The sequence below is a fragment of the Phalacrocorax aristotelis genome, chromosome 15 (assembly GCF_949628215.1).
Source record: "Phalacrocorax aristotelis chromosome 15, bGulAri2.1, whole genome shotgun sequence".
NCBI lineage: Eukaryota > Metazoa > Chordata > Aves > Suliformes > Phalacrocoracidae > Phalacrocorax > Phalacrocorax aristotelis.
This window is the reverse complement of record NC_134290.1, coordinates 13,381,074-13,405,889: the sequence shown is the minus strand read 5'-3', so window position 1 is coordinate 13,405,889 and position 24,816 is coordinate 13,381,074. Positions and strand designations below refer to the sequence as shown.

Genomic DNA, 24,816 nt, shown 5'->3' with positions numbered 1-24,816 from the left:
CTGGGTTTTTTGTTCAGTTGCACAGTTTTTCCAACACACAGCGTTTTCCAAACCTATTTTACACTTCATCTTCATTATCATACAAAATATCTCATATTTGCTTTAGATATGTATCACCATAGCATACTTTGTGCTACTGAAATTTACAAAGGAACTGCTCCTTGTAAGTAACAAAAAAAAAAACCAACCCTGCAACATTTTAAAAATGAAAAATTAAATTCCTGTGGCATACCCATAGTTGTAAGAGAGAAATACTAAGTTTTTAAGCTGGTAACCACTGACACCATCTCCGCTTTATTAAACAATCTCTGCTGTGCAACAGCCTTGGGGAGGAATGGGGGAAATTTGATCCCTTTCAAAGATTTCATTCAAATTCACAGAGCATACCCTTCTGCCCTTACATGCATAAGCACAGGAACAGGAAAAACCCATACAAAGACTTAATGGCATTGCATTATAAGAGTAACAAACAATCAACAAGGTGATATTAGTGTATATGGGAGTGCTACATAATTGAAAAATAGCTTGAAGCATTTCACTATTCTCTGAAGAAAATGAGAAATGGACATGGCTTTTTCTGGGCTCTGTTAAAGCAATCTGGAAACCAGAAGTTTAGTGTTTTACTCGGAGGTTGTAATGGAAAAACAAAATAAAATTCAGAAGGATCACGCATTAGGGCAAAGTACTCAACTCCCGTGTGTTACAAGTTTGATTCTAGCTGAACAACCAAGGAAGATTTCACTCTCAACAATACGCAGGAAACTGTGGGAAAAGAATTCTGATTCCTGTTAACAGGACGTAGTGAAGATTCAAAATACCTACAATGCCATACTTATGCACATGACAGTTCTGTGCTGTACCTGAAGGACTCAATCTTTCATTTTGGTTTCAGTGTGACAGGGGATACCTTGTTTAGCTTCCAACTCCTCCTGTGTAAGCTGAGGTTTCTTCTCTTCAGGAGCAGTGCAAGGAGTGGTAACAGCTGGAGTATGGTTTGAAGTGCTATTAGCATTCTCTTGGCCTTCCTTGCCCTCTTCTTCCTCCTCGTCGCTGTCATCGTCTAATTTAACACGGTTTTTCTCCAAAGGAAGAAGGTCATTTTCTTTGGCCTTGATTGCAAAACTTATTGGAGCAAATGATGCTGTGAATGAATGGGTAAGATTTTACACATCATTAGACTACAGTAGAAAGCAGGTTGAATTTATTGACTTTATCTATTACTTCTGCAGACTATACCAGAGAAAAAAGAAACTTGTATCATCCTTACATTATGCTAATTATTGGGGGAAAAGGAAAATCTTTTTTTTTTTAAAAAAAAAACCCAAAAGTTGGAAACTTCATTTGCCCTGTAAGGATCTATCTCAAAGTCTTTTTCTAATACTTCAGTAGCAGCAGGGAAAAAGAAAGGTATTCTAAGCCATCTCTGGAATTACATTTCCTGAGATGAGATAAATAATTTCATATTCTGTCCCAAATAAATTTTTCTTTCAGTACTTCTTCTCTTCCCAAATGAACAATCTACTCTTCCAGGCTTAAGATGAAAACGCTCTGTGCTCAGGCTCCTATCTGACACACTCCAGCATGATATGGTCCCTTATGTTTCCTTCACACTACGTCGATGGTTTGCACAACAATAGCATTTGACAGGCTCACAGAACAGTATTTAAAGACTTATTTCCATCTATGTGAAAATTAATTACCTTGGGGAGTTTACAACATTTCATTACAGGAGATATACACGGACAAGCTAAGTACTTTTCCCCAAATGCCTGTAGCTAGTCTTGCTGTAGCAAGATTGGTGGTCAACTATTCCTTTCAAGCAGCCCCTACGACTCCAACACAAAAGGACAGCACAACACACTCGTGCCAGCACACTCAAAGGAAAAAGAATGCCTGTAAAAACCACGAACACCACAATAAAAAGGGAATTATGGACTATTTCAAGCTAGGCTGCATTAATGGATCATAAAAAAAAAGCATACCTAACATATAACTACATTTGAGTTTGAACTAACCCTTTTGCCTCACAGAATTTCCCTTGAAACATTTCTGAGAAACATTTTCTGAAAAAAATATAGAATTCATCTTTACACCATCTATCCAAAATGCAACTTCTAAGAATAAAGAACGGAATTTCTCACACATCTCAAGCAAAGCCACCTACTACCATATGGTCTGCTGCAATATTTACCTTTCTCGGGATGCCTTTTGCTTATATATCCTGTCGGGTTTCAATTAGGGCAACTTAAATACAGTAATTAAATTACATACCAAGGCTTCTAATATATAAGCTTTGCATGTTGTAATTCTGGCATAAGCAAATAGACTCAGAAATAAAGAACTCAGGAATTCCAAGAGAAGAGATATTATAATAGTGATTTTCCAACTTTTTTATATGACAAAACAAACCCTAAAATGGGATTTTACTCCCTCAGAGGCAGAAGAAAAATCTAGTGTGGATGTTATGTCTGTCTTGCAGCCAAGTACTGTATTTAGGTTACAAGAAAGTGGGATTTGTACCGTATTAGAGGAAATGAAAATAAGTTTATAGGAATAGGATTGTCACACAATGACTCACTGGTTACATTCCATCATCTAAATTTGAGCAAATTATTTTTATTATTATTAAACCAGAGGCTCCAGTTTGCCATTTATTAGTAACACAACAATAAATGATGTAATTTTCTGGTGTATATTACATTCTCTTAACAGCGCATCTTTGAAGACAGGGAAGACTGCTCTTTCCCTGGGGAAGCTTCTCAACCTGCCCAGAGAAGTAACTGGAGAGCACAGACGGCCAAACAACCATGGCAAAGAGCCTCGAGCTTGCAGCCCATGGAGGGAGAGAAATTGCAGTGAGGGGCAGGAAGAGAGATTTACAGCAATTAAGAAAGCCAGTGAAGTGGGAGGAAGGCAGCACCCATCCATGGCAGCACAGGTCAAGAGTGGTTTTCCTGTTTGTTTGTTTTTTTCGTTTGTTGTTGTTTTTTTTTCTCCCAGTGGCTTTCAGCTCTACTTGAAAATATTTAAGCTTTTAGTTTTTACTAAAAAGAAGAGATTTTAAGTTGTCTTTTCCCTGATAGGCCAGGAAATCAGTTCCTAGGTATAAATAATCACTTCAACTCAGGACACTAACAGTGAGTTAGCTGACTTTGTTTGACTGGCTCCTCAGAGATCCTCCCATTTTGTCCCTCTGCTGCTACGACTGCAAGAGGAAAAACATTCCCCTTAGACATGAAAGGGTCTTTTTTTCCCAGCATGACTAACGTCCAACACAGGAAGACGGAGCAACTGTGTAATAAGCCTAGCGTACTTCCTCCATACGTATGGTTTCAAATAAGACGACTGCTTTTATTCACAAGGAATAACTTCTTTCTTGCACAGAGCATGTAACTGTCAAGTTCAAAATGACAAAAATAAGATTCTACTGGGGTCACTGATGAAAGCCTTCAACTTTGCACAAAACTGAAATAAAACAATTTATTCTGTCAGACCATAAATACCTGATAGTTTGATAAGAAAGAAATACGAAAGCAACCGAATTACTTATTGCAGTCCTTTTTTGATGCTTCCAGCAAAAATATTTTCTGCGTGATGAAATTCTTCTCCCTACTTTCCCCTGCCTCTCCCCCCGCCTTTTTTTTTTCTTCCCCCTCTTAAGTGTACACTAACAAGTATTTCCACGCCCAACCAATCATGCTCACATACCTTTCACCAATTTACCATCGCTGACCGTCTTAGAAGGAGGAACATCCTTTTTAGTTCCTGGAACTCCCTTAGCACTTGGTTCAGATGCATCTTCAGGTGCATGTTCATCTGCAAATTGAGTCTCACTTGGTGTATCACCGGCAGTATCTGCTGGAACATCTTCAGATGAAGATACTCCCTTTTCAAGAGAAATGCGCAAGCTTACTAACTGGATAGCTCATGAAAGAATTAATGCAGCGTCTGTGGAGCTGCAATTTTGCCAGCCATTTCAAAAATCGCGTTATCAGCTAATCAAGTAACAGCTAATTTTACATCAATAAGCATTCATGACCAAAGTCTGCGTATAAATGCCCTGCTTCATGTAAACCCACACGCTGCAAAAACTACAGACCTACATTAAGAATGTATTGTTAGTTTACAGAGAATAAAATGTTCTTCAGCTGGTATGCTTTTGCCAACAACTGCTTTAAAAATTACGTTTTTTAGAATTAGACCCTAAAAGCATATGCTTTCTTCCAAAGTATATTCTTTTAGGTCTTGATCTCCAGGGTCCAGGACAAATATCCATTCAAGTTAATTCACAGCGACAGAATGAAAGCTTATGTCACTTCCTCGTAACGTACAATTGCATGATACCTTCTTTACAAAATCTAGTTTTACAGGGGTCAACACAGGTTAATGCCTTTGATTTGTTCTAGCACTTCGCTGAAGAACATCGGGCCTATCGATGGTTTTTGTGGCACTAAATTGATACAGCACAGATGTGCTGAGATTTTCAAAAGAGTAAAGTATTACTGTTTCTACTATTACATGACAGAGTCATTCCAGATGACCCCTAAACTCACAGTCTAAAAATTTTAAGATGGATATTGTAGAACATTAAAAGTATTTACATGCTGAGCCAGGTAATGGCATTATGTAATTAAATATTTAAATGAGACTCTCTCAATAAATAGTTTGGTTGATTTCCACTGGCTGCTGTTAAGTACACTTAATGTTGAAATACCAGGTACCGAAGAGATCCTTTCATTGCTCCCTACAGCCATTCCCTGACCAACAGAACTAATTTTTGAAAATCCTCGAAGGGGAATAACACAAGGAAATCAAGGACTTCATCCTGTATTTACTGAAGCCAGTAGTACAATTTCTTATTAACTTTAATGGCCAAAAGGAGAACAATCAATTGCATTAGTTGCCTATATGTACATTGCTAAAGCATACAGATAATATTGAAATCATTATTCTAAAAAATTAAAGAGAATGGCATTATCTACAAAACCATGCAGTAGGAAAATATGCATTGCTACATATGACCTCAAGGGACTTAAACTAGTTTCTGCTTGCTTCTTAGCTGTACTCATTCGAACACTTAAAAGACTTCTTTATTATTACACTTCGGTTAGTATACAATTTCCCCCGAAATAAATGTTAACAAGTCCTTCTTAATTATGTAAATATTATGAATTCAACCCACTGGTTTGCAAATAAGAAATTCTAGAATAACAGTCAGCGTTATGGTACAGGACAGTTTTGCATGGAATTTATCAACTGAATAAGACAATATTTACCACAGCTTATCTTTAAAAAAACAGTGTTTTCAAAATATTTTTCACTATTAAAACAAAGTATTAGACACAAGTGTTTCAAACAGCAACTAGTATTGAATGTCTTCATTTTCCACAAAGCGATTTTGAGGAGTTTACCCACAGGCCTACCTTCTTCAGTTTAAGGCTCCCCAATCTAAGCCTTGAGATGACAAATGACATAGGGCCTAAAAAAAAAATAGCTCTTTCCCATGAAAAGTTAACATCAGATAATGTATTTCTGATACTATTTGCAATTTTCTTTTCAGTAAGAGAACAATCTAATGAGATTAGCTAACATGAGAACAGTTAAAAACAAGGATGCCAAGTCTGGGTATCACTTTCTAATAACATGGACTAGAAGAAACAAAGCAAGTAGGAAACTGATGTGAGATTTTGAAGCTCCAGTATTGTTTCAGTCAGTCATGACAGGACTCTTCTTTAACAAAACCTCCCTCAGAAAAAAAAAACATGTCAGAAAAGTAGTTTAGCTCCTGTGCTACTGTTCTACAAAGAACCATTCAAGATGGTATGGTTGTTAAAAAGCTATACCTAACCTTTCTGACAACAGAACGCTAATCCCAATCCTACCAAGCTCTAAGCCCCCACAAAGCATATATTCCTTCGTATAGAAAGCTGTAAGATTTTCAGGTTGCCATTTTATATTACGACCACACTGAGTGGCTGCTTATTCTAAAAAGCAAGAACTAAGTATCACAACACCTCACATATCCTTCTTTAAATGCTATACAAAACTAAAGAGCAACAAAAAAGAAGCACTCACATCCTTTGCTGAACAATTTCTCCATAATTCAGTATTCCATTTTTAAAATGTCTCACGGTAAACGCAGCAGATAAACGAGTCCTTTTCTCGCTTACATTACATTTTTAATATATACAAACACACATGTACCTGACAGTTGTCACTGCTCTCTTTTTGAAGGAAGAACTGTTTTTTAAATTCATAATAAGCATTATACTGGTGCCATGGTTGCAGGAACTCAAATCTGTTAAAAGAAAACTGAATGTGAGAAAATGCACACAAACAAAGTAAATACCAACAATCCTTTGCTATCTAATTTCCTCTAGCAAACGGAAGGCTATTTGATGTTTGGAAGCACTGTAAGTATGCCTAAACTTCCTGGGATACACATTCAGAGCACGCTTCCTAGAGACATTTTTGTTAGTTGGTTGTTTTGAGGATTTCGGCAATAATGCTTTGGCATTACCTTGAAGTAGGTCCCTGAATTTCAATAAAGAAAAAAAAATAATTATAGTACTTCTCTTCCTGAGACCCGCATGTCCTGGCAATATATTTAAAAATGAAAACCTCACTTTTAAAATAGAAGTTAAAGTCACGTTTTCTCTTACCTGAGATCATTCTTGGCACGAACACTGGTTTCGAATTTTATCCCATTCCTAGCAACGTACTCAGCTAGCTTATCAATAACAGGTTGGATATCTGGGGGTGGAGGTATAATGGCAACCACTGGAGCAATTGTGCTGAAAACATCAAAAGTACATCGTTTTTATAAATAGAACACAAATATCTTTCAGACTCTTGCTGTAACAAAAAACACATTACATAGAGGTTTGCTCTCTGGGTTCATTATGCAGTTAAAATAACTTGATTTTCCATCATGTGAAAATTTCACACTAGCTGAGTAACAATAACCACAGACAGTATCAAAGTCCAAAGTGGACATCATCAAAGCTGTATAAACACTGGCGAATGTTACTGAGGACTCACCAATAATAGAACCCTTACTGAATACTTCATACTGAAGTGCAGGAAAGAGACCCCTCCAACCAACAAGCAAATCTATACGTGGTACCTTGTAGATGTTGTGGTAGACGTCAAGCCACTGCTGCTGTCGGTTGTGTCTGGGGGAGGGGGAGGTGTAGTACCAGGGGGCGGAGGTACTGTTGCTACCCCTGTAGTGCTTGATACAGTCACCCCTGCGGGCAACGCATTGTAGTAGGTGGCAACATCTATTCCTGGAGGTGGAGGAGCGAGGCAATAGGTTCCATCAGGCAGCATATAGTAACTATAATACATGGCTGCCACGGTTGCTATAAAAAGACATATTTAAGAACAATGTTCTAATTAGAAGAAAAGCACCCAGTAAAAACCGAAAACATTATTGCATCATTACAAATACATTGAGAACCCAGATTCACACAGCACGTGAAAGAAATGGTGTCTAATTTCTTGTGTAAAAAAAAAAAAAAAAAGAACAAAGGAAAAGAAAGAATACTCATACTAACGCACTTAGGATGAATAAGAAGTACGTAGATTAAGGAACAGAATCAGAACGTACTGAAGGTCAGTCAGAAGCCAACTGGGTATGAATAAAGAAGTGAACCAGTGAAGGCCTATTAAAAAGTGACCTAATATGAAATCATTCTTCCTAATCTAATTCACCCCTGGCAGTTTAACTCAGTTAAAACTATATACACATTAAGAAAGAAATGCACATATATTCCAAACTGACACTGAGAAATTAAACCACTAGTATCACTATATATATATTTTTTTATATATTTATATATATAACGCCACTGTATCAGTATATACACACCTATTTACTGAAACTTCAAAAAGCAGACAGGTTTTGCAGTTTAACACCAGTACAATGAACAACTAATTTGAGCAAGTTTTCCACACTAGAGGCTTCTCTGATTCTAAATATTTATTTCTGAGGAGTGCAAAGGCCTATGGTTTTCTTTAAGGACAATATTTTATAATGCCTTAATTAGCTTAACACTTTTAAATGGCAGTTACTTCTTGTAAATCTAAAGATTTTCTGCAGAAAGATGTAGAAACAAAGTGTTCAGGTAAAATTTTTCAAAGGATTTACAGTAAGAGTTTACATTTCTGGAGGCAAAGTTTAATCAATACATTAAATTATAATGCGTTATCCTCTTAAATGTTTCATGAACATTCCTGTGGCAGTATTTACCTTCTTCAAAGAATAAGTTATCTATAAGGAGAGCAGAATAAACATCTGTTAAGTTTTAAAGGCAGGGAGAGGAGTTGCAAACTTAACTGGTATTGCTACTAAATTATCATCTCCCAGTTTGCATCGCAGACATTCAGGTTCAGGCCTGACACAAAAGTAATCAGAAAACCGATGAGCATTATTCTACAGAGATACATATTCTGATTTTAGTCTTTCTTGAAATAACCTGTATTTTAAAATTTCTCCACAGAAATCTTATTTCAGTTTTATTAAGATTCTCTGAAGGTACAGTTTTCAATAAAAATTACTTCCATGCATAGTCGTCTCCATATATTACACTCTGACACCTCCTGTAATCCTTTGGCAGGTTCTGAACCTATAATGCATCAAAATCAACTCAGATGATTATGGTGATACCTATTTCTAACAACTTCACTAAAAAAACAAGAACTCCATCACCACCCACCACTCTGGACACTACCCAGAACCTACAAATCTATATTATCATGAAACTCTACCGTGCTGAACAATGCAAAATAAATTTTCTTCTATCTCAGTAATGTCAAATGCAAAGTCCCATACATGAAAGGGTAAGTTTCATTTCTCTATTTAACGAATTAAGGACTTGTAGAATTCTGAAATTTGAAAACAATTAGAGGCACATAAACCCATTTAAGTTTGACTTCAACTTTTTGAGTATCAGAATTTAAAAAAATCTGTAGGAGCTTTATACAAGGCCTGCATTAAGCAGTTCAAAGATAATGGAAACCAGACATATCTGAAGAAGTAAAGATAATGTTGCTAAAAATTTCATAGCAAATTTGATTCTTAAGAGAGGTTATAAATAGGAGAGTATTTACCTTTATCTGAAATGGCTCAAGAAAATCTAAGATTTAATAATAATTTGGAGGAGAAAGTCTTGGTATTTCATTATCAGGCATGGAAAGGGCAGTTCAGCATGCAACTTTCCACATTGATCACTTGTATTTTAAATACACCGTTGCTTTTGCTCTTTTGGGGGGGAGGGGGGGGAAGAGTATGTACCTCTTTATTAAAGAATGCCCTCTGTAGCTATGGAACTTAAAAGTTAGTAGTCCCTCTCCGTTATTGTAATGAGAAAGATAATTTAAAAGATCAATTTTTAATTTTGAATCTTGCATATACCTGAATTTTATTTTCTACCTATAACGTTGTACCAATGCACAGAATAAAAGGTAAACTAAAAAATTACAGGAATTGACTGTATAATAAAAGACTTATTTATTTACCATAAAACTACTTCCAACTCTAGAACAGAATATTATACTAAAACCTGGTTTTATCACTTCAATGGGATCCTTCAATTTGCATGATTTTACATTTGCAGATCTCTCTTCACGTTAGACACTCCAGCAAAACTGTTTAAAGTAGATTTACCATCTGCATTTTGCTTAATATAGTAAGCTTTATTTTATGGGAAACTCATGAATTATTTTATAGGATAGTTTTATATTCAACAGTGAAGGCATTCATTAGACTTCATTAATAGAAATTGATGGAAGTTATCAAAAAACATTAAGGCTACTGTGCTAACCACATTCACAGACTGGAGACTTAGCCTCCTGCCTGCCCACCCCTCCACCCCATTTCTGTTTTTCCTAAGCAGCTAACAGCTCAACAAATACTCAGTGGAAGAATGCACCTTCAAAGATTCAGGAGATTGAAAAACAGTAAATATCAGTTACAAATGATCAAGTATGAAGCTAACGTATTTTCTTCCCACCGGCATCCGGATACAAATCATCAAGACACACCACTGGCTGCCTAATCACAATGCACTTACAATCAGAAGAATATTCTGCTTGTGATGTCTGTACAGCTGCCCCATCTGTTGTCTGTGTTGTCGATGAATTATTATCTGATTGCGCTTTGCGCACCAGTGCTGCAAGTGGATGATCAGGGTCTACTACCTTCAAAGGCTGAAAAAATTTTGAGAATAGGAAGAAAGATTAAAATTTGAAGTACACATTTAAGGCATGACAGCATCAACCTGATGTGGAGAGCAAATTTATCTAAGTTAATAGGCATCAATAATATTGTCCAAACACTGAAGTTACTGTTCTTGTAGCTCTAATCGGAATCAACTTCTTTTGAAAATTAGTGGAAAACAAAACAAAAAATACTTTAATTTATTATGAACAGAAATCTTTGAGATTAAAAAAAAAAAAAGGTATCACTCTTGCTTGTTTACTGCCAAGGCTGGGATAAGACACAGAACCTGACTTGTGTAAATATCAGACAGCACCACTGCCATGCCTCTGAAAGCCTCAGATGTGTACAACCATCTGTCATTCCCATTATCCCATCACTGATCAAACTCAGAAAATAAAAACAACTCGCACATCCAGCAAAATTTACATTTAATGAGTAGTACGTTCTGCTGAAAAATTATTCCCTGAAACTATTACTTCATGTCAACATTTTATCTACTAAAAATCTAAAACAAAAAAAATATCCCATTCTCTCTCAGCTTACATACAGAAGGCATTTTCAGCTTCAACACAGGTTCTGCAGAACAAATCCTTGACTGACGCCCTCAATATCGGAGGGCACCAAAATCAGAAATATAACTCCTTACAAATGGAAAAATAATAACTTAGGTACTAGAGGAAAAAGTACTATGAGGTTTACCAGAACAGATTTCAATTACTAAGACAGTCTGGGGTGGTGGCGGTGGGGAAATGATCTTTGTAAACAAAAGATCTTAACACCTGCGTATTAGAATTTTTGTGCACATGAATCAGATGTTTTGCAAGGTAGAAAGTAATTTTAACAGGGTCAAGTACCTTCACGAGTTCTTCAAGCCTACTGCATTTTTTAGATGCAAAGAGACTTGGATGCAGATAATTTCCATCATCGTCGTCATCATCATCATCTTCTTCCTCAGACTTGGCTCTTGAGTCTAAATAAAAAGCAATGGCTGAATCTATCCAGGTTTGCTATGGATTTGCATTGGGAGAGAAGGATGCTACGGAACAAGCACCATTCTTAAGACGCTACTGTTTTCATTAATTCACAAAAAGAAGATACTGCTAGCCATCAATAAAACTATAACCTAAGTACACAGACCAACTTTCTGTTGGACTAGAGCTATACAAGAGTTTCTAGAAGCTCCAAGATCGCAGCAGCTCTCGTATCTGAAAGTTTCCCAAAACAGTCTTTCCTTTTAAAAATCTCCTCCAATTTAAGGAAAATTTTGAATCATCACATCAATCTCAGCTGCAGCATAAGAGCATTGTCATTGCAATGCACCAAAGAGACGTGGCTATTTCACCAAAAAAGACCAGCGGATGTTTCAATGATGCCCACCCTGAAGCCATCCATTTAACAAGCAACAACTTACGTTTCTTCTCATCTGCTTTATTTTCAGAAGGAGCAGCGTATCGTCCCTCTTTCATAGCCTTCTGAATGAATTTGTAGTAGGGATTGAGGTAGTGATCAAATCGCAAGAAGTCAAACTGGGAGTTGCGTGCTTGCTTGGCTTTTAGCATAATCTCAAACTGTGCTCCCTGCTTGCAGACAAAGTTTGCAGTTCGTTCTATAATCGCGTGCATTTTTGCTGTTGGTGGCTGCGGGAGTAAAATAACATATATTTGTATTTTCATAAGCAGCTTGTAAAGTGTGTTAGAACTCCAGAGGGAAGTAGAAAGAGCAGTAGTTCCCTGCCCCTCTTCTCAGCTTTCTCTAGCAACTCAGTCTCATAATCACTTTCAACTAGGGAAAGCATATCAGCACTAAAAAAAACCCCAACAGTCCCCATCTTCCCTAGCTTCTCATTCATTGCCTTTTGCAAGATCCTCTCCTCCTATCAGCACGACTGTTTTTGCCGTTGCACACCAAACTGAAGAGGGGAACAAATCCTGCTTGAGTTTTCCATAGGAAAAAAAAAATTCTCTTAAGCCAGGTACATTCCATAGCTGTACAGACACTTCTGCTGGCACAAGACAGGAGCTGATGTGTTTCTTGACACCGCAGTGCCAACTTAAAGCAGCCCTACCTTACAATACGTCAAGGTGCTCTGAAGCCTCAGTATGTGCAGCCTTCTTCCCAACAGCTGTCCTTTATTCTGTTATCACCGAATGTGCAAATATTGTTCCCTAAACTAGAAAAGCTTGTTACTACACATTTGCTTGAAAGGAACATGTTGCATCTTAAAACCAACGCGAGAACTGCAATTCCTACGTGCTGTCATATTCCCATAAAGAGGCATTGAACACGTTAGCAGTAAAAGAAAAAAGAAAATTAATAAAGTTAAGCAGCATCTATGCATTTCCACTCCTGAAATCCCATCTAAGGAGCACTGCCATATCAAACCCAAGAAGTAAAAAGAACCAAAATATAGTTAAAGAATGAACGAACTTCACCATTCACTGTCTTTAATTTCATACTCAGATAGCTCTGTTTTGTCTTGTGCTCAATAAACTGTAGAAACCCATACTCTTGTGCTTATGAAGACTGAACTGTCACATTAATGATTCGTTTTAGCTTTGAATTTTTATTGGTCTAGATACAGTAGTACATTGCAAACCTCAGAAAATCTTTTTCAGAAGACTGGAAGCACATGAGACAGTGCTGCTCTATTTAGGGAAAAAAATCTGAATGTGATCAAACACCACATTTTTAGAAATTATTTTCAGCCAATTGGATCCTTCACTAGAACAACATGTTCAACATGGAAAAGAATTCGTTGTTTCAAGTTTTACTTGTCCCTCTAAAACACTACCAAAGCTTATTTTAATTAGAGGCAATGAAGTTCTCAAACTGATAGCATTTTGTGCATTGCCAGCTTCACTCTTCAGTCATACAGCAAGTTTCTTTATTTCTACGGTCTTGCACAGAAATACGAAATACCCTTAAGGCCGAGAGATTCGTAAACAAAGCTGCAAATCAGCAAGGAAGCTCAAAAAAGACTGTATCTGAAATTACTATCTGGTCTTGAATTTGAAACTGATACCACCATAAGCTCTGGAAAACAGGCGCTATGAATATTAATATGCTTTTAATTGATTTTTAAGATTACCAACACCACTGATCTACAAGACTTGAGAAACTTTACAAAGTGAAAAACATTAAATGGCAGACATGCAGATATCATAGACGTATTCTAGTTTGCTATTACATTTAATAAAAACACTAAACATTTAAACTGAGAACCATTAAAACTTCTGAGAGTACTTGCCAGAGCAGAGAAAAAACCCTTCTGAAAAATACTCCAGTGACATAAGCGCTATCACCTGCTCATATATTCTGTTCCAATTTTTAATTAGTATTGTAATTAAAAGTTTTTCATAGAATCACAGAACATCCTGAGTTGGAAGGGACCCACAAGGATCATCAAGTCCAACTCCTGTCCCTGCACAGGACAACCTACAAGTTGAATTCATGAGTGAGCCTCCCTTACTGCAAGTCAAGCAACTATCTGCCAATCTTCAGTAAGCCTGGAAAAGAGCTGCAAGTCTTATGTTGCCTCTCAATTTTCTCAAGATAAGAATATAAAGCAATTTTCAATCTCTCCTCCTAAGTTTAACTGATAATTTCCTCTTATGGCCCACTTCCATAGCATCCACGTGCTTTTTAAAAGGCAACGGTCAAGAACAGTCGTCTTTGCCCACAACACTGATACCAACAGTTTTAAGCAGCAGCAGAGTTCCTGCATCCTCGACACAACTCTGAAGTTCCAGAGCACCATGACTGCTGCGGCTGGAGTTGCCGTACACTGAACAGCTCACTACAGCCTCTGGATCTTTTTTGCAGTAGTGCTGCCTAACTACTTCGTCTTCATTTAACATTTGCACTTCGGATTGCTTTGTCTTACAGGAACTATTTTATACCTGTCTTTAATAAACAGTACATTGCAGATTATGAACAAAGTCTCCAAGTTAGCAAGCTGACTCTCAAATTTTATCTTATTTCCAAGCACTAGTTTCCTCCCCAAAATGACTCAAAGTCTTCAAGTGTTCTCTCCCTCCACCATGACCATCACCAAGTGCCATGTCTTTTAACTTGAAAGTTAATTAACAGTAAACTCGGGAGAGACCTAGAACACCGCTCTGTCATTTCCACAAATCAGCAATGTATCTGTACCCCTTTTCCAATCACTTGTGGATCAACATAATGGCAATGGAATTTATGATGTACTTCTCACTCTTTTTTTTTTTTTTTTTTTTTTTCAAATGAGAGCAGGGTAGAATGAGAAGTGTTTTTCAAACATGCCTATAAAACCCCACCAATAACTCACCAGGCTTCTACCCTTACCAGCAACTGAATTAAAAAATACAGAATAAAAACATTCGGTGTCAAAACTGAATGACTTGACTAGAACAACAACAACAAAGGCTTACAAAAAAAAATCCTCACAGTGCCCAATCCACGGTCAAGTATACATAAGCATACATTGTTTCCAGAGCTGCTGTCTAAACATTTTAATTTGTTTTTTCTTTAAAATCAAAACATTTGCGTTCTATTCATGTCAATATACTAGAGTTCAAGAGCTGACTGACAAATCACTTCCGTAAGCCCCACACTGCATTCTGCAACTTACATGTAAAATATATCCTAAGTTTCAGAACAAAATTCAAGCAAAGCATCTATCTAAAACAGCAAACATCCTTTCAGCAGCAGTTACTTTTTGGAAACAGTATCCAAATGCTAAAGAAGCTGCTTCTTGCTGAGAACTCCACATTCTTATTCTACGACTGAAGCGTAACTCATAATTTAGAGGCAATAACATATAAAAATCTTCCCTGAACTCAGAATTAGGTCTGTGAGCACTGCACTAACAAAATGTATTATAAGACTGTAAAGAAAAGTAGAGGAAGTAAAATTAGAACATGTAAAGTTGCACATTAGATCTGTTAAATAGCTCTTGTTTAATATAAAAACCAGAACAAGATAAAAATTTTCAATTAAAAGCTAATGAAGCAGAAAAACACCCTTACACAAATACCCTGTGTTCACTATTATTTATTTTAACAGTGCTTTGAATCTTTACTGGCCAAGGTTATCAAGTTGAGAAACGAGCCCAAATATAAATTAACACTTTCATGACCACGACATAGCAGAAAGACTACTATCTGACTTCCCAGTATCTTTTATGAAACTTGAAATAAATTGAAAATCCTTATGGTTACAACTGTATTCAACCAGGCAACTGTTCAGCTCCCTTCAGGAAAAATACCCCAGTTGCAATCATGTTTACAGCTTACTATGTAGCAAATTCTGGTAACATCACACCAAGGAAAGAGCTTCTACATGTTAATACTTTCAAGTTATTTCATAATTTGCTAGAAATAAACTATTGCTTTTCTCCTTGAATAGGCTAGTCTTAAATACAGCCTTTATATTTGTTCACTTCCTACCCTCTTCAGATTGGGACTCAATTAAAAAGAATCCAGGAAAAAAAAATATCTTGAACAGAAGCAATCTTTTGGTTTAACGGTCCTTTATATTTGGACCGTCAACCCTGACATCTCAGTAAGTATCCATTCCAAGAACAACTGCCTTTTTTCCTGCATTATCTAAAATAGTATCACAAGTGATACTAAATGCACTTAGCATAAGCACTGCAATAATTTCAGTGTGAAAAACAAGATTCAGGAGAGTTGACAGAAGTCAAGAATTCAAGACAGAACATTTGAAATTAAGCTACTATTTTAGAACAATTTAAAAATGTACCTCACTAAAGTTAATGGGGGGTGGGAGGAGGGAAAATCAGTAAAGCACCACAAACTCCTTGAAAATTGACAGAGATGTAGGTTGCATTAAATGTACACACATACCAGTTCCACATCAGAAGGTACGTTCAGCCCCGGAGGGGCAACAAAAGGTTCTTCATTTTCTTCTACATTTTCTGTCTGAGCTGTTTCTACAAGAAATGACAGAATAAAATACTTTAGGACAAAGCATGTCACAGTACCCAAACGTTAACAAAAAGTTATTAAAATAAAGTATATCTAAAAGGATGTGCAATCAAGGAGGTTATCAAATCAAACTCTAACCAGCATTTGCACTGAAGAAATTTAAATATGGTTCCTCTCCCTGGTGTTATATGTAGTTTATTCACGATTGCATAAATTTTGTCTAATAAAGGTATTAGGAAGAATAAAACCCTATAAACCTTAGCCCTGACTACAGTGCTGAAGACAAACAAGCGTCAAATCAAATAGAAAACATTATTTTCCATCAATAACTTTTTGCCTTTAAAAGAAAACCCATGCAAAATTAAGGGGAACCATTTTCAATACACTGGGTGAATCCTTTCCTAACAATGACTAAAATGTTACAGATATCCTATATCCCTAAAGCTAATAAGACCCACACGTCCAGTCTATCTGATTTAAGTTCCCTGTTAATCAACCATTTCAGCCTATGCAAACAAACCTACGTACTTTCATCAGCTTCCTAACCCTAATGGAAGTTGTACAGGAATGCAATAGGGAGGCTAAAATCCACTTTCATCGCCTACAGAGATTATCAATTATTAAGGCAACTACTGGTTTAACATAAATGTTGCCATTCATCTGTGAGTTAAGCCTGAAGTTGGTACGGTTCCTTTTATATCAAGTTTAACATATCCAAATATTTAACAGATTTATCACATGAACTACTCACCTAAAATAGTTACATCCTTTTATGAAGGCCTATTTGTATTACATTCTGTTATTTGGTATACCAGCAACGTTCCTCTGAAAATATTTTGCTTTACTAATTTTTACAATAATTGAAGCAGAAAGTTTATTTTCTAAAGTAACTTTTAGTATGATGTATTCTACTAGCTTTAAGGGAAAATGTATTCCAGCTTCATCCTAGCAAATTAGATGGCACAAACTGCATGAAAACCTGACTATGGGAACCATGGACACAGCCACCAGAACAGCCCAGTCATGCATGAGATGTCATAGCAATTACGGCATACAAGCTCTTATCCAGGCAAGAAAGAGAGTTAACTTTTTTGTTGCTGTCTGGTGGGCTGTTTTTTTTAAATGAACTCAAATAGTTTAACTCCACAAAGGCACAGGGAAATTTTAGCATCAAGGAAAGTAGGAAGAAGCAGCAGACAAAGCAGCATAGAACTGTTTCTTTTGGCAGCAACTTGAGCTAACCCTTGAAGTGTTCACAGAACTACAGACTGTAATTCACAATACTGTTACTTGCATCTTCCAATACTGGATTTTACTCTACTACAATTTATAAGAAAATGAATGTTAAGAATTTATAGTCCTGTATTATTGGAAATTGTTACCCTCTAGCAATTCTCACATTACACTGCAAGATTCTGTAATAGCTTACCATGACACTTCCACACTGCATCAAATATTAATTAACTAAATATTAACTTGTTGGAAGACTGGGTAGTTATATCCCTCTTTGCCAATGACTGGGTAGTTATATCCCTCTTTGCCAATGACTAAGTTGTCACTTTTTAGCGTTATTCCTAAAAATATTACTTCATTAAGACTGAAATACATTATTCTAGGTATCTCACCATTCCAGGAAAGAAAAATGTAACGTGGAACGACCCAGACACAACTTGAATTCATGACAGCTCTCTTACCAAACAAAAACTGGAATTTTTATTTATTCCTTATACACTTGATCAAAATAGATTCTGTAACATTATGGCACATTTTCATGCAGTTTTGCAAAGGCCTCCTACAATACAGACAACCCTGTAAGGTTCAGCAGATTCCCGTTTTAGTAACCAACAGAGAGAGGGCATTCATCTTTTTAACTTCCGTGCAGTAGAGAAAGATGGGGGAGCTGAGCTACAGACATGTTCTCTATCACCTCCAATTTTTCAGTGGGCTTATCCCGATACATACACAGATCCAGACAACATGGAAAACACGCCTATCACAAGAAACACTCAAAAACTATGTAAAGAGAACTTAGAAACTGTCTGGTTATGGAACCTACCAGACAAATGAGAGTAACACAAATGAACCCCACAAAAGACACTGCAATTCAGCATCGGTACTAAAGAGTACAGGAGAAACCCTTGGTAGAATGCAAGCAGCATTGTGCCCTGACACAACCTCCCCCACAGAGCAGCAAAACACACCAACTAAGCTTTAGCCCCTAAAATGGTCCTGCATTGTAGCACACACCAAGGTGAAAAAAAGCACATCTCATACCACTGTAACCCACCAATACATAGTTAGACAACCCAGTAGTTAATTAAACAATCCTAACTTTGCTAAGACATATTCAATAACACTTGAAAGCTTCCTTAAGACTTGATGTTAAAAATGCAAAGCTATCATAATTAAAGATGGGAACATGAGAATCTGAATTCTGCAATTTTTAAGATCATGGAGAGAGACACGCTAATTGCGCTGAAAACAGACTCGTTTGTAATTACCAAGATGACAAAATCTAGACTTAAAGAACCACATATTCTTGTTAATTACTATTCTATGTTTGTAATGATCTCTTCCTGCTTGACCAAGAAACATAGTGTTAACAGACAGCCATGTGATGAATTACTAGTCTTTTCTGAATAAGAATCTGCAAGACAGCAGAATTAGATTTCCTGACTAGTGTAGCATTAGCTGTGCCGCAGCAGCAAAACATTTAAGCATATCAAGAGCGAAATTTGCAAATACTCAGTAACACAGATCCATAAAGACTTTACTGAAATGCTCTGAGATATTTTATTTGCATTTTAATGAAATGCACGTTTTCAACCTTCAACTGTAAATGAGAGACACAGAGGTGCCATGTTCTTCCTCTCAATTAACCCTTGCGCTTTTTACCCCTTACCTCTTTGTTTTGCAGGCTGATGCTCTTCCTCCTCGGTGGGCTCTGAAGGGTCATAATAGTCACTGCCATAACGGAATCCCACTGCATTATAGGTACCATCCTCTGCCAAAGCTTCACTCAACCTTTTATATTCCTCCTCTTGAACAAAAATGCAGTTACCAATCATTAGAACATACTTAAAAGCTAATTTGCTAAAAAAAAAAGTAATATTTCTTACTTCAGTTTTTAAATTAGAAGTTTTCACCCAATCATTTTAACTGTCATTACAAATTGAACAGAAAAACACAGCATGTGCATATGCTGACCATTTATTTCTTCCTGAAGAGATAAAGGCTGCGGGTTAAAACACTGTAATGTAATTAAGCATACCAGAGCACAGAATTTCGTTTATACAACACTAAAAAAGAAGCAGAATGTGTTTATTTTGGGTTTTTTTGGGTCTCATATGCCAGTCTGCCCTCAGTATCTGTGCAATTTCTGTGTGGATCTATATTTAAACTATCCTGAGGTCCTCTCACATACGCAAAGACTCCCGTTTTTCGAATCCACTGGGTACTGTCAAGATAACATCAGAAAAAGAGAGTATAAAATTAGGAGTAAATTTAATGTCATAATTGTTTATTTAAACATGTGCTAAACTCAGGAAGTTTCCTTGAGCAATACCTTGCCTCGCCTCCTCCTCAAGCAAGTCCGTATGCAAGGCTAAATACCTCTCTTCATCACAGAGGGCTTCTATTCTAGCTTCCTCTTCAGACAATTGATAATCTCTGTTCCACGTGGAATATTCAGCATCATATTCAGAAAGGTCATGTAGGTGACCACGCCCATCATACCTGCAAGATGAAACAGCTGGTCAATGCAAAAAACTTAGGGCTTGGGTTTATGCGACTATTTAAATACTTACCCATTAAAAATGAAAAAAAAAAGCAACCAAACTTATACGTTAAAGCATATTTCCTTTTAGAAATTACGTTTAATTTTGTTAATCATTTGTCACCAACTATTGAAAATTTGTTTAATAGTCTAAATTCCTCTCAAAGAAGCTAATAAATTATTACAATTAAAGGCAAAGGTATCCTTTAATAGTTTACGTGGGATCCATTTCCTTAACAGCTCTTACCGTACGTGCTTCAACCAACCAATCAATGTCACTTGCAAAATACGTTTTTCTGGAAAGTCAAATAGCTTACATTCACACAAACCCGAATACATAAATACCTATCCGTAAGAACCAAACGGTCGAAATTTCCTCGCTTCTTTCTGCTAGTCCCGAACTCTCAGGAGATATCTTCACCATAGAAACTTGCGTCCATTGGAGGTAAAATCATGGCTAGGCTCGGCCCCTAGCCATTTGGCTGAGGAAATAAGTTCTGGGTTATGTGATAGAGAGACACACATACATAGGAACAGTAACATATACATGCAATTTAAGGAGGTTCACCGTAAAAACGGCAAAGATCAATGACGTACAGTTCCTTTCTACTAAGCAGAAATAATTTCATTTGCAGGAAAAGCACTGCATTGGGATAATGTTTATGCATCAGTAAGAGAAACTGATTGAAAAGTAAAGTGACAGTAAACTCGACTCCGCTGAGGTGTCTTCCCACACACAACTCTTGATTTGTGCCAACTTGCTAGACCAAAAACAAAGAAAGTAAATATTCTTATAGTAAAAAGTTAATGAAACACGTAGGTCTGGTTAATCAAGCTCTGTCCACAGGCAAACTTCAACCCATGTCTTCTCATAGCAATGTGCTTTTCTCAAAATGGAGAAAAATGAAGACTTCCTGCTGCTGGAGATAAAAAGAATCTAAGCTTCCAAAGGAGTTTATAAGATTAGTAATTGCAAGCTACCTTAACTTACAAATGCATGTTATTTAGGTTTTTTGGCATTATATGTACATACATGCACATACTTAGTTTTTGCTCCCAACAATTTCCGTAACGACTGTAAACTGGGTTACTGTTGCACAGGACCACAAAAATGGCCTCTAATGAAATCTATCACAAAAGTGATCTGGATTAGAAGTGTGCATCGTAACACTTCTATTCTCAGAAATTATACATAGCTATAAATATTTATGGTTGGTTTTTTTCACATCTTTATGTTTGTTCCAATTCAGCAAGTTAATTTCAATCACAAAAAATATTAATGGTGTAAACCCCAACACAGTGCATGGGCATTTCTTTTTTTCTCCAGTCTTATAGAAGGAAATGAAAAGACATTCCCTTGCTGATATACTTCCAAGCCAAATACAGTTGTTAAATCAAAACGAGAACAATTGTGCTATGTATAGCACCAAAGCAATGATGAAATTGAGGGGACAAATATCTATAGTATGTCATGTGATCCTTTTCAAACCAAAATCCTTCCATCTTTCCCACTGAGGTTCTCAGGGTCAGCCACAACTCTTAAATTGTACTTTCAGTGCTTCACTCAAATATACCCAACCTGACCGCCCATCTTCCCTCTCTCCAGAAAAATATTCAGAAAATTCATTCTGAATTCATTTATTTCTAAATCCCACCCCATATTGCTGAAACAACTTAGAGGCCAGAAGAAATGTCAAAGCAGAGTCTATTACTCTTTCTGGCCACGAACATGCACCTAATGCAGAACAACGAAAAAAAGCCACGCCTGACATAAAATTTGAAAAGCAAGCACCCAAAATCAAAGCCATTCTGCCTAATACAACGAATCACGGCACAAGGAAAAGTAATTAGGCCAAGAATTGCTCCTGGGATATCCCACCGACAGCTTGCAGCCAGATTACAAAGGAGAAATAAGAAAACCCCATTTCCCCTAAGGTGGATAAATACCTTTCCAGTCCCCACACTGCACCCTTCTCGCTTAGAGAACATGTAAAGTGCCTAATACGTGCTCCCATGCAATAAGGCTCCCTTGGTTTCCAAGTGAGAAAAGATGATGTTTGCGGTTTGCATTGAAAAGGAACAGATAATTCCCACTCTCCACTCCACCTTGCAAACCCTACCCTGTCAAGTGGAGCAGAGAGACCCAGCGCACACTGACTGTCAGAAGGAGGGGAACCTCCCAGCACTGCCAGAGCGGGGAACCCCAAGTTCCCGCTGCCGGGGGGACGGCCCTGCAGCGTTCCAGACGCAGCACTCGCAGCGCTCTACCAGGAGGAGCTGCCCTCCATCTCTGCCAGCAAAGAAGATCCCCACACGTCTGCCAGAGTGAGCCCTTTGCTCATCCCCCGCCCTCACCTGCCCACAGCATAAGGGGAGGAACAGAAAGAGGCTATAACAGGAGATCTCGCAGCAGAGTCTGGGGGTTGTGTTACACCGACCTATCGATCATGATCTTGGGGTCTCCCATCCAAGGAATAAGGTGTCGCCCCTGCTCCTGGTACTGAGCCTTCTCATCATCTCGAAACAGCTTGCAGGCATAGCCGAAAACCAGCAGCTCCACACGGCTACTCCCACCTCCACCTCCTCCTCCACCTCCTCCGGGGGGCCCGGGGACCGCTCCCCCGCCTGACAACAACATTAGGGGCGGCGGGCCTGCTTCTTCTGCAGTCCGTCGAGAACCTCCGACCCCTCCGTACATCACCAGGGGATGCAGCGAGGAGGAGGAAACTCGCAGTAACAACGACTGTCCGAGAAGCGAGTCCCCCAGGAGGCCGGGCCCGCACTAAACTCCCCAGCTCCAGAGCACCACAGTCGCCATCACCCGAAACAAAATGGCGACCCTTCCGCTTCCGCTGGCAGAGCAGAGGCTAGGCTGGCCGCCCGCAGCCCGCAGATTCGCCCTCGGCTTTGGCAGCCCGAGAGTGAACTCGAAGGGAAAGGCGGCGCGGCTCCGCGCTACCGGCGGGGCAGCGCCGCGTTCGGCGGCACCGTCCGATTGCCAGGCGGGGACTGTGACGGCACCGGCCGTGACGAAAGTGCGGAATAAGGGGAGGGCGGAGGAGCGGCGGGGCGGGTCCCCCGGGGCGGTGGGAGCGGGGCCGCGCCGTTCCTGCCGCCGCCCCGGGGCCGGGGGCGGGGCGGGTTCGGATGCTTTTGTGGTACATCTCCGCTGAAATGCGTACGGAGAGTTTAAAAAGAGAGCGAGGGAGGCCGCGGGTGCGCCGCGCGGGGCAGGAGCCGTGTGTCCCGGTGCCTGTCGGGAGTCCCGGAGGGGCGGCGCCGGCCGGAGCGGGGACGCCGGGGCTCTCGCACGGGGAGCTGCGGGAAGGCGTAGCAGAGAGCGGGGATTCGCCTCAGGATTCACCTCAGCCTGGAAGCTGGAGGGGAGAGTGGGCCTGGGAGCCGAAGCGGGAGGGGAAAGGCTGTGGCGCTGAGGAAGAGTTTTCAAAGAAACTGATGAAGCGGACTGTTTTTGCTAAAAATTATGTAATCCTGACTGAAATTTTCAGTATTTTTTACGTCAGGATTCTTATTTTTGTCAGTCTTCAAGAAGTATGAAGAAACATTGTTTTGCAGATGTTCTAATAAAGTGTAACGGAGCACGTCGTGTTTTGCAGTTCACAGTGGAAGTTAATTCACAGCCTTTGTTAGGAGAGATTCTGGGCACTCGCAAATATAGGCAGAACCGCTGGGGCTTTCTTGTGCTAACAACTTACTGGCATCATAGTACACAAAGGAATGAAATATGTAAAAAAGTGTGAGAAAAGCACTGCACAAACACTGAAAAGGGATGGATATCTTGTGCCAGCGTTTACAAATACCTGCTACCATGTAAACTTGCTGAAGGAGGAGTCTGGAAACTTCCTTGGATGCTTCTTGATTCGTCTAAAGTAATGAAATTAAAAGCAATAGTACATGGGGTTTCACAGTATCTTTCAAAGTGAAGTTCAAAATCTGAGTAAACTCTGTAATGCTGCTTTTAGGTGATTGTGATGCATACACAGTTCCACCTGTCACTCCATGTCCTAGAAAAGATGGTTAAAAACATACAAAAGTTAACATCTGTATCCTTCGAAATGAATATGTGGAAGTTACCAGTCATTATCTGACACTTCAAAGCTATCGGTGAACAAATCTGCTAAAGGTAGATGCTTCAGATGTATCTTACTGTTTTATAAAAGCAATGACTGAGTTGTTTTAATGAAGAGAGAAGTTGTAGGTGTAACACTTGCCTTTGGGGAAACAAAATACAGAACTGAACACCAAGGAGACAGGTGGGAACACACTTGAGTGTTGTGCAACAGTTTTATACCAGCTGGGAAACGTTTGGAGTAAACAAAAGAGCAGGAGAAAACAATAGAAAGGACTTCAAGAAAAAAATTAAACAGTTTTTGATGGGGAGTACAAGAGGCAATTGGACACTGATATGTGGCAAGGATTTTGTGACTTCCGTTAGGTTTTCTGGTAATGCAAATGACTCAGCAAAAAGATGGTCCGGCACAAAAATGGGTCTGTGCAGTTGACGTGTAATAAGATAACTTCAGACCATTTTAGTGGGACATGAGTCAGATAAAGGACAAAAATGAAAATCTTGGTTACAAAGAATGCAATTACAGAAAGATGGAGGGAGTATTTTAATCATCTCTTTAATGGTGAAATGGATAAAGGTGAACAAACAGCAATTTTCCAGCCAGCTGAGCCTGTAGAAGAACCAGGGACACCCAGGAACAATAAAGCACCAGGTGTTGATAATGTTCTCAGTGAATTATTAAGAACAGGAGGGGATAAGACTTTAAAAAACTAATTTGTGTTAGTTTGGTGGTTTGAAAATAATGTAAAGAAATGGAAAAGGGGAACCATATGTCTATTTTTGAGAAAGGGGTCAAAAT

At 38.4% G+C, this 24,816-nt stretch overlaps 1 protein-coding gene across 5 annotated transcripts in view; it reads right to left on the bottom strand.

Annotated features, from left to right (window-relative positions):
• The window catches only part of SFSWAP (splicing factor SWAP), a 50,117-nt gene extending 27,342 nt beyond the window's left edge, over positions 1-22,775 (bottom strand). For 2 of the 5 annotated variants that reach the window (XM_075110751.1, XM_075110752.1), the window contains exons 1-12: positions 22,366-22,772; positions 19,718-19,887; positions 19,055-19,192; positions 16,072-16,157; positions 11,637-11,862; positions 11,080-11,195; positions 10,077-10,212; positions 7,127-7,364; positions 6,663-6,794; positions 6,205-6,298; positions 3,709-3,886; positions 908-1,141 (exon numbers count right to left, since the gene is read on the bottom strand). In XM_075110751.1, the coding sequence (XP_074966852.1) occupies positions 908-1,141; positions 3,709-3,886; positions 6,205-6,298; positions 6,663-6,794; positions 7,127-7,364; positions 10,077-10,212; positions 11,080-11,195; positions 11,637-11,862; positions 16,072-16,157; positions 19,055-19,192; positions 19,718-19,887; positions 22,366-22,625 (2,008 nt within the window). In that variant the 5' untranslated portion in view covers positions 22,626-22,772. Of the gene's footprint in view, positions 1-907; positions 1,142-3,708; positions 3,887-6,204; positions 6,299-6,662; positions 6,795-7,126; positions 7,365-10,076; positions 10,213-11,079; positions 11,196-11,636; positions 11,863-16,071; positions 16,158-19,054; positions 19,193-19,717; positions 19,888-20,272; positions 20,410-22,365 lie in introns of all 5 variants that reach the window. The other 3 variants (XM_075110755.1, XM_075110753.1, XM_075110754.1) reach the window with 3 other exon arrangements.
• Between the last annotated feature and the right edge of the window lie 2,041 nt (positions 22,776-24,816).